This window comes from Bubalus bubalis, chromosome 20, assembly GCF_019923935.1.
Source record: "Bubalus bubalis isolate 160015118507 breed Murrah chromosome 20, NDDB_SH_1, whole genome shotgun sequence".
Taxonomy (NCBI): domain Eukaryota; kingdom Metazoa; phylum Chordata; class Mammalia; order Artiodactyla; family Bovidae; genus Bubalus; species Bubalus bubalis.
This window is the reverse complement of record NC_059176.1, coordinates 1153008-1162894: the sequence shown is the minus strand read 5'-3', so window position 1 is coordinate 1162894 and position 9887 is coordinate 1153008. Positions and strand designations below refer to the sequence as shown.

General features: G+C 61.6%; 1 protein-coding gene across 1 annotated transcript; it reads left to right on the top strand.

The window, feature by feature from the left end:
• Window positions 1-4102: 4102 nt before the first annotated feature.
• On the top strand, window positions 4103-9473 carry CLBA1 (clathrin binding box of aftiphilin containing 1). The gene is given in 6 exon segments (XM_025271073.3): window positions 4103-4335; window positions 4338-4813; window positions 5974-6119; window positions 7391-7520; window positions 7886-7990; window positions 8758-9473. Coding segments are annotated over 6 exon segments (1059 nt in total). The 5' UTR covers window positions 4103-4298; the 3' UTR covers window positions 8923-9473.
• Window positions 9474-9887: the final 414 nt, after the last annotated feature.

Genomic DNA, 9887 nt, shown 5'->3' with positions numbered 1-9887 from the left:
GGCCCCTGCCGTGGAGCCCTGGCAGCCAGGAGATCCCGCCGTCAGGCTCCGCTCCAGCCCCGTCCTGCGGTGCCCCTCTGGGCACAGACGCCCCGCCAGGGAAGGCCACAGCAGCTAGGCGTGGCTCAGGAATAGCTGCCCCTGCACCCACCCCCAGAACCTGGAGATATGGGCTGACCCACAGCCGTGCTGGCACTCATAGGGCCCCACACCGCTTCTGAGGGTCACCCTACGGGGGCCGGCAGTGGCCGTCATGTGGCACTCACAGGCTCACCTCCTCCCTAGGACCACCACACTGGAGAGCTGGGGCCACACCCCAGCCCTGGGCCACCGGTCAGGGGTCTCAGACTAGGTCTCGAGGCGCTGGGGCTGGCGAGACAGAGCATGTTGGGGCCAAGGGTGAGGAGCCAGGGCTAGAGCCCCCTAGGCCCCAGGCCCTCAGCAGAGCCCGCAGCCTGCCCCACCCACCTGGCTGGCTGCTCTCATGCCTCTCCAGGCAGGCAGGGATGTCCAGAGCATCAATGATTGATGCCTCCTTGCAGCCGCTGCAGCAGAATAATCAAAAATAGCTCGGCTGGTGTCCCTGCCCTAGCCCAGCTGGAGGGGCATAACTGCATGGTGTGAGCCCTGGGACTTCCTCCACTGCCGTCTGCCCTCCCACCCAGTCCTCGCACAGAGGAGGCTGGGGAGGGCTCCGGGCCTCTCACTGCAGGCTGAGTGCCCGCTCCAGGCCTGGGGAGGGGTGTCCTCCTCAACTCACCCCAAGGACTCAGGGTGCTTCCTGAAGCAAGAGACCCTTCCCCATGGCTCATCAGGTGATGCTCAGAGATGCGAGGATCCTCTGGGGCTCCAGGCAGAGTAGAGACTGGCCCCTTCTTCCTGGGGCTGGGTCAGGGGAGGCTTGGCTGGGCAATGGGAGAAGAGAAGCTCCCCCCACCCCAGTCTGCACCATTCAACAGGGCTGGGGCTCAGGGACAGACCCAGGAGCCCATGTGGGCTTTCTCCTGCATGCTGCACCCGGCCTCCACAGCACCGTGGGGTGTCCTGGCTTGTGTCCCAGTTACTCCCACTTTCGTGGGGACCTGGCCCCTCTGACCAGTTTCCTCCATATGAAGCCATTTAAACTTCAACAGCTGCCTGCCCTGCCCTCTCTGCTCATCTGAAGGGCTGGCCCTCAGCTCCTGTCCCAGGTCGTGCCCAGAGCCCCAGATGCTGGCCTGAGGAGTCGGGGCCACCTGTCAGCTACTTGGGCTTCCCCCACCCACTCCTGCATCCAGCGCCGGGCACCAATGTCAAGGTTACGCCTGCTGCCTCTCTGAGTCTTGGCTCCCCCAACACAGCACCTCCTGAGCAGGGTAGCCAGGGGTCAGCCAGGTGTATTAGCTTCCTATGGCTGCTGTAACAAATACACACACATGTAGTTTAGTTCACTTCAGGTCAGTAGCTCAGTCGTGTCCGACTCTTTGTGACCCCATGAACCGCAGCACGCCAGGCCTCCCTGTCCATCACCAACTCCTGGAGTTCACCCAAACCCATGTCCATCGAGTCGGTGATGCCATCCAGCCATCTCATCCTCTGTCGTCCCCTTCTCCTCCTGCCCTCCCAGCATCAGGGTCTTTTCAAATGAGTCAGCTCTTCACCAAAGAGCTGGCCAAAGTATTGGAGTTTCAGCTTCAACATCAGTCCTTCCAATGAACACCCAGGACTGATCTCCTTTAGGATGGACTGGTTGGATCTCCTTGCAGTCCAAGGGACGTCTTCTCCAACACCACAGTTCAAAAGCATCAATTCTAGTGGCTTACACCAACTCTCATTTATTCCTTACAGTTCCAAGTGTCGGCAGACTTGCATTCCTTCTAGAGGTCTGTTCTGGGGCAGATCCATGTCCTGGCTTTTTTCAGCTCCAAAGGCCATCTGCATTCCTTGGTTCATAGCTCTGCATCACTCTGATCTTTGCTTCCATCTTGCCACCTTCTCTTTCAGACTCTGACCCTCCTCCCTCCCTTTTGTAAGGACCCTTGTCCATTACAATGCTGTAACCTAGGACCATCTCCCCATCACAAGAGGTGTAACATAATCATGTCTGTAAAATCCCTTCTGGGGTTTCCCTGGTGACTCAATGGTCAGGAACCTACCTGCCAATGCAGGAGACTTGGGTTCAATCCCTGGGTCGGGAAGATCCACTGGAGAAGGAAATGGCAACCCACCCCAGTGTTCTTGCCTGGGGAAATCCCATAGGCAGAAGAGCCTGGTGGGCAACAGTCCACAGGGTTGCAAAGAGTCAGACACGACTTAGCAACTAAAGAACAAAAGTTCCTTCTGCTTTGTAAGGGGTCATATTCACAGGTTCTGGAGATCAGGAGGGGCTCCTCCTGGAGGCATTATTCACCTACCACACCACATAATGTAGGACAACCCACCCTTGGCTCTGTGTCATGCCTGGGTCATCCCCTTCTGTCCCCTGAGGGTCACAGGGCCATCCTCACTCTTCACATGGGGAATTGCTGAGGGTCAGAAGAGCTGGTTCCGCCCCAACAAAACTTCCTACTCGGGCTTTTGTGCCTGAGCATCAGCTTCCTTACCTGACGGGGGGACACTCCGCCTACCCCTTTCCAGCTCCTGGACTGTGCAGATGGCATGGACAGTGGATGAGGGGGTCCAAGCAGTGGGTGGACAACAGGGGACAGCTCGCCCTGGGTGCTGTCGGGGCAGGAGAGGGCTGGTGTCTGGTCACCTTCCTGCAGGTCACCCTGGTGACTGCCCAGCGCTGGGCAGTCTGCCTGCATTGCTCCAATACTGCATCTCTGGCCACCGTGCCCCTCAGGAGGCAGGGGAGGGGCAGATAGTCAAGGTCCAGAGTTCAGAAAATGATCTCATCGAGTCATTTTTAAAATTGAAATTTCCTGTAGCTTGGCTGAGAAGGACCAGGGAGAGAACCAGTGATTGATGCAAACTGGACAGGGCCCAGGGAGATCCCTAGGTCACAGGGTGGAGAAATCTGAGCATGGAAGTAGACCGGGAGACCCGGCGTGGATCAGGGCTTCCGCGGGAGCATGATGGTCGAGTCTGCGGAAGGCTGACTTCATGAGACTGGGTAAGATGGAGAAAGGCCCAGAATGACTGGGAGGGGAGTTGGCAGGAGGGTGAGGCTGGTCGTCAATGCCCACCTTGCTCTTGGGCCGGCGGCTGCAGGAGGGTCTGATGGCCCATGGCCCAGGCTGGCCCTGCTCTGCCTTGGGGCCGGCTGGTGACCACGCTGAGAATCAGGGCACTCCATGGGACCCTGGGGTTCGGATTGGGCATCACACAGCTAGACATGCCCGTTGCGGCGGGGCCGCGGAGCGAGGGGCAGCGGCGGGCAGCCTGCTTGGGAGGACTGCTGGTGTGGGCAGCGGGCGCCTGCTTCTCCCGGCCGCGCAGGGCGCGCTGCAAAGGGGCGGATGAGCGAGGGGCGCATCTAACGAAAGGAGAGCCCCTTCACGCGGCGGCCGAGGGGCACAAGGTGACAGCGCCCACCCAGGCCGGGCCCGCCCCACCGCCCACGAGGCTCGGCAGACACGGGGGGGCTGAGCCTGGAGTTGCCACGCCCCGCGCGGCGCCGGCGCGCTGACGTCAGTGCGGCAGACGCCGGAAGTGGGACTGGCGCGCGTCGTTGCCGGGCAACGGGCCGGCGCCGGCCTAGGGACACCCGGCATTCCTGCTGCGCAGGCTGGCGGAGGCGGCGAGGCAGCCTAGGTGGGTGCGGGCCGGGGCTGATAGCCGCCGGGGCCCCAGCGCACCCTGAGTCCGCCCCTCAGGAGCCCTAGGCCAGGCCCGATCGGGGTCCTCAGCGGCCGCCTCGGATCTCCGCCCCCCTCTCCCCCGGCCCCAGAGAGGGAACTACCCCAGCCCCCGGCCCAACTCTCGGGGCTTCCTGGGCACTGCCCTCCCGCGGGCGCCCCGACTCTCCCCTCCTCTGCCGGACTGTGCCTCGGAGACCCTTGCCCACGGCGACCGAGGCAGGACCCCGCAGCTCGCCCACCCTGCCAGGCTGTGCTGACCCCCAGGACCTGTCTGGTCTCTAGGACACGCCCCTGTGTTGGACCGGTCGCCCAGGCGCGCGGAGGAGGAAAGAGGGCAGCGGCTCCGGTCACTTCTCCTGGGTGAACAGGCAGTCTGTGTCCCTTCCACAGCGACAGTGGACTCACACCAGACTATCTGTACTCCTGAAGAACCCGTGGGCAGCTGCTGGGCCGTGGGCGAGCAGGTGACCCCCTCCGGCGCTGTCCACTCGGGGCTGCTCCCGCGCAGCAGTATGGATGTCTCCTGAGCGTCTTCCCATCGCGTCTGTGCGGGCCCGGGCACCAACATGCAAGACCAGCGGGAGCTGGGGGGCGCAGCTGGCCAGGGGCTCCCTCTCCGCGCCTTTCTGAGTGACCTCCCAGAGCAAGGAGGCGGGGTTTCCCTCCGCCAGGTTTCTAAAGACAGCGGTGCCCCTGAGAGGCAGAGTGGTGACGCTGTGGAGTGGGCGAGGCTCCGCTGCGCCCTTCCCCCGCGGGACGGGGAAGCCAGGACCTCTGGGGGCAGCTGCGAGGGCTTGTCTACCAGCACCGCCAGGGGTCCAGACCCAGGGGAACACAGCGGCGCCTGGGGGGAGTTTGAAGTCTTTCAAGAATCCTCAGCCAGCTCTGAACAATTCTCTCAGTCTTTTGAGCTCCAGGAGAGGCCCGCAGCCTCTCAGCCATGGAGAACCGCTTCTGCCCAAAAGGAGCATGGTTCTAGCCAGCGTCACCAGGGTGGAGTGACAGGAACCGGCGCCATTGCCGCTTCTGAGGTATTTCTAAAGTCTTGGCCATGTTGCACAGGAAGTGTCTCCTACCCTGTTGTGGGCTGGTCAGGGAGGGGTCCGCTTGTCTCTGGGCCTTCACCCTGGCCCCTCCTGCTCTCTGTCCCCTCCACCTTCCTGTCTGCCCACTCTCCATCAGCTGGGCTATGTTTTCCTGGGCCCAGTTCTGGGCATGTGGGGGAAGAGCATTTTGTTTGAGTCCGTAATCTCCTTACTTAGAAAACCTTGCCAGATCACATGTCAGTGTGTGTTAGTGATGGGGCGCTGGAGGCAGCCTGGAGAGCCCAGCACGCGCCCCTCGTCCCTCCGGTCCTGCCCTGACCACCAGCGTTTCCTTTCACTGTGACTGCCTCTCACCCTCCTCTCTCTCTGCCTTCTCGTCCCTCGTGGTTTACCCCTAACACCAAAAGCGAAACAGAGAAGGGAGGAGAGGAAAAGGTCCGCTGGTTCTAGGGTGGACCATTTACTTTCTAAACCCGGCAGTGTTTCCCTGGACCTCTGATGAGATCAACTCCCCATTCAGTTAGCTCTGCTCTAATGCTTGTTTTGAAGACAGGACTGTCTTCCAATGCAGTTACTGTATTGGGGAACAATTTGAGTGTAATGTGAACTTTGTCGTAAACACAGGGTAAATGCAGAAAACCACACGTGCTGAACCGAGGCCCACGTGAATACACACCACACACATGCCCACCTCTCCCAGCCACCTCGGTCTGCCACACCCATCCCCCGCCCCTGGGGGCTCCCCCACCCAACCCCCCTGACCTCAGACAACTCACCTTCAGGACTTCACACTTCTCACAACCCACAAACCTCTCTTCCAGGAAGTGACATTTTTACTGCAGTCGGGACGGATTTCTCAACCATTCACTCGTGCGGAACAGCACTCACATTTCCACGGGGTGCCTGTCTTCTTCCCATGTGTCATTGATGAAGTTTTTGACTGTTGTGCCGCGATCGCACTCTCCCACACACCCCAGTCTCCACAGCACGACTCAGTGCAGCAACTTTTAGGAACAAACATGTCATGTTTCAGTAGCGGCAATGATACACGATCATTTACAAATTTCACTTGTGCCACAATTACATTTGGAGTGAGTTGACGTGTATATGTCTCCTAACTTTGGTGTGTTTTTCTTCTTTTTCAGCCTGTTGTCAGCTGTGAGGATGTTTTCAGGTCTGCTTTTCAAGAAGTACCAGTCCCACAGGCCACCGAGGGTATCTCCACCTTAGACCACTTCTTAGAAGCAAGGAATGAAGAAAACTCTGGCCTTGAATCCGCGCATAAACTGTGGTAATGAACTTAAACCAGCGCTGGCGTGTCGTCTGGTGGCTGAGCTGGTGGTCCTGGGGTCGTCGGTCTTCTGCTTCTACTCTGTGGAGAGCGCTGACACTCCCGAGTTCCCGCCACCTGAGCTCACAGGGCCACAGGGCGGCCTCCTCTAAAGAGCCCTGTCCAGCCCCGCCTCGGGGCCCCTCCAGCCGGTCCGGAGCAGAGTGGGTCTGGGTGGGAGCACTGCGGGTTCCAGAGGGCCCAACGGGCCAGTGTGGTGGGCTCAGGGGCTCCTGGGGGATGGGAGCAAGTGATCCCCCAGATCCTAGAAAGGTGCTCAGTCCACCGCAGGGCTGCCACCCCCAGGGCCAAGTCCCTGGGATCACAGGTCACAGAGGCACTTGTCTGCCGATGGCCATTTCGTCAGACGGCTTTAGTGGAAACCCATACTAGCTCAAGTGAACGGTGAGGTGGCCCCAGGCCCCGGAGGGCAGTAGAGGTGGCTGGGAGCCGGCTCCTCTGGGACCTAAGCCCGCCTTACAGGCTGGCACTGCAGACAGCGTGGCGGGCAGGCCCTCCTGGGCCCTGGCAGAGGTCTGAGCCAGCCTGCGCGGGGCACTCTCCCCCACCAGCAGAGGTCCTGGGGACGAGGGCTGAAGTGCTCCCAGGGCACACTGCTTCCCCAGCTTGTGGTCCAGGCCCGCAGGCGGGGGGCATGAGCCTGGGGCACCTGTATGCATAGGTGGGCCTGGGGGTCGGGGCTGGCCTGGCTCAGCACTGTGGCGACATGGAGGGATGGGCCAGAAGCACTTTAGCACTGGGCACATCTGTCGCCCTGGAGCTGTTTGAGGACCAGCCACACACCCTCGCTCCCGGAGGCCCTCGCTCCCGGAGGCCTTAGCTCCCAGAGGCCGGACCAGTCCACCAGGCAGGGCCCCAGCACGCACTCTGGCATCTGCTTCTTGGTCTGTGGGCATCTCTCTGGCACCTGGCATGGTTCCAGGCACCTGAGATCGTCAGGGAGCAAGACGGCAGAGTATATCTAGCCCCCTGGAGTTTCTGCCCTAGGAGGAGACACATGGTGGTGAAATCGGTCATTCAGGCCAGGGCTGAGCTCTGTGGAGACAAAGCCGGCAGGAGGGAGTGGTGTTGGGCGAATAGACGCTTGAGCAAATGAACAAAGAAACAGCAGCCGGGGCTCTGCTTTCAGAAGGCTGGAGGGCCAGATGCCTCCGTGCCTCCCTGCCGAAGGCCTTGCAGGCTGCCCTGTAATTAAGGCAGCTCTTTTGCAGTTCTGAATCTAGAAAACTCTGGAGGGCTCTTCACAACTCCAGGACCACGACAATCTCCCGATGCATCTGGAGCGAGTCCCGCAGCTGGGAAAACTTCCTTCCTGTTCTCGGAGTAGATGCCGCTCAGAAGGTGGGCTGACCTGGGTAGAGAGGGGCTCCCAGGGGCCGGCCGCACCGCACGCCTTGCCAGCCATGCTGCGCAGCGCACCACAGGGCCCGTGTGGGGCTGGGGAGGGGGCAGGCGCACCGGCGGCTGGGCATGGCTTCCTCAGGCCGCCTGGCCAGTGTGGCTCCTCGGGAGGGGCCTGCGGGGCTTGGGGGGGTGGGCACCGTTGGGCCAGGGTTCAAAAAGGGCGGCCCCCCACGGAGCCCAGATCGAAGCCACGTTGCCGTTTTACAGGGAGGTGTGCCGGAGGCCCAGGTGGAAAGGGAAGCCAGGAGGAGAAGACCCTCTAACCTTCTGTCCCTCTGGCTGACTCTGGTTTGCTTTCTCAGAGCCTCTCGGGAAGCCCTGGCCGCACTCTGGGGGAGCCCGGCCTCCATGATCCTGACGAGTTTGGCTTCCACCTGCAGCGCTGCAGAGCCCTGATCCAGACCAAGGTGAGCGTGACTCGCTTCGCTGCTTCACCTGTGGCTCGGAGAGTCTGCAGGGTCGGGGCGGCAGCTCCTCCCCACTGCACGGTGGGGCCCAGGCAGGAAGAAGGGGCTCCATCCCGCAGCCCCTCGCACGAAAAAGCCTCTCCAGGAACGGGTCTCTGCCTACCCTTGGAGCAGGCGTTGGGACGGGGGACGCCCTGAATCTCCTCTAGAGCCCCGAGCTCCACCCGGAAGGGCCTGTCCACCCCCCAACCCCCACCGCGTGCTGGGCATCCCGCCCCCAGGGACAAGGCCTGACGCACAGTGGGTGAGAGGGGGTCATGTGGGGAGGGGCCTGAGTGGAGCTGGGGAGGAGGAGGGTGTGGAGTGAGCCCACAGGCAGAGCAGGGCCGGGCAGTCCAGCCCTCTGCTCTGTAGAACCGTCACGGGGCAGGAGGTGGAAACTTCCAGAGGCACGTGGCTGGGCTGTCTTAGAGCAGCAAGACCTAAGTGTCCCCAGCAGCCCCTCTCCCGCGGCAGCCCTGATGGGGATCGGAGCACAGCGGTGGCCCGACAGGAACGTCCAGGGGCCGCAGCTGGGCGGGAGGAAGACCAGGAGGCCAACCTGGCCAGGCCAGAGCTCCCCTCGGGGAGAGGCTGTGGCTTCGTCCAGAGCTCCTTCGTGTTGACAGTGTGTGGGAGAGCCACAAGACGAGCTGGCCTGGCGCCACGGCCGGGGCGTCCTGGAGGGCACGCGTGCTCGCCCTGACCGGTGCCTCCTCTCTTGGCAGCTCTCGGGGATGCCGGCTGGTGGACAGGGCAACCTGATCGCCTACAGCCTCTTCCTGAAGACCCCCGTACATGGAAATGGGCAGTACATCACGATTCCAAGGAAAAAGAAGATTTTCAGTCCTCGTAACCTAAAACTGACATTGTTTAATAGTGACATTTGCTGAAGTGGGAGAGCTTTTGTGTCTTGATGCAGGATTCTACCGTTTCCTCCGTCTGGTTTGGTACTGGAAACCAGAACTGTTTTGTGGAGGTGGTCCACATCAGGGCAGACACTCTGATGAGGGGGTGCGCCCCTCAGCAGGGCCACCCGCCAGGAAGGGTGCATCCGGGTCCCCAGGAGCACCCCCCAAGCCTGGTGGAGGAGAAGGAAGGTGGCTCTGGGGGCGCCTGTGAGACCCCAGGCCGTGTGCCTGAACCACGCTTCCGGGACCCCAGGCTGGCCTGGCACGCAGCTGGGACTCTCACTGGGAGCAGCCGTCAGGGCCCTCGGAAGGTCCTGCACTGGCCCCCGGCCCGGGTGTCCACGCAGCTGGGTGCGCGGCGGGAGTCGGGGTGCCGCTTCCCCGGAGCAAGCGTGCTCCCTGCAGTAGCCACACCTGCCTGCCAGCGGTGGGTGGCCTGTCATCAGCTAAGGCAGAGATCCCTCCAGTGAAAGAGCCCAGCAGGCGGCACTGACTTTTGTAAAATTTTATTAAATAAAACAGCCCGGACAAGCTGTGTTCTTGCTAAATCGCCCTCGGGGAGGCCTGGGGAAGGAAGGCCAGTGGGGCCCGCAGGCACAGGGACCCCAGACGTCAGCTCCATGGACGTGGGTGTCAGACCCCAACAGAGGCCCAGCGGGGACACAGTGACCAGCAGCTGTCACTTGTCACACGTCACACGGGAGATGGGGGGTGGTGGTCACCTGCACCCCAGCGCCCTCAGCCACTCCACAGACCACCTACCTGTAGATCTGAGGCTTATTTAGGGGTGACTGATTCTGGGGGGCTGTGTGTTTGAGAAATCTGCCTCTCCTTTCTAGCCGGAAAGTGGGAATCTGGAAACAGCTTTCTGCCATGCTGCTTCCATCACAGGGAGGGGACTGTCCATGTGGGGTCTCCCAGGGCCCCACCAGCAGAGATGGCCTGGG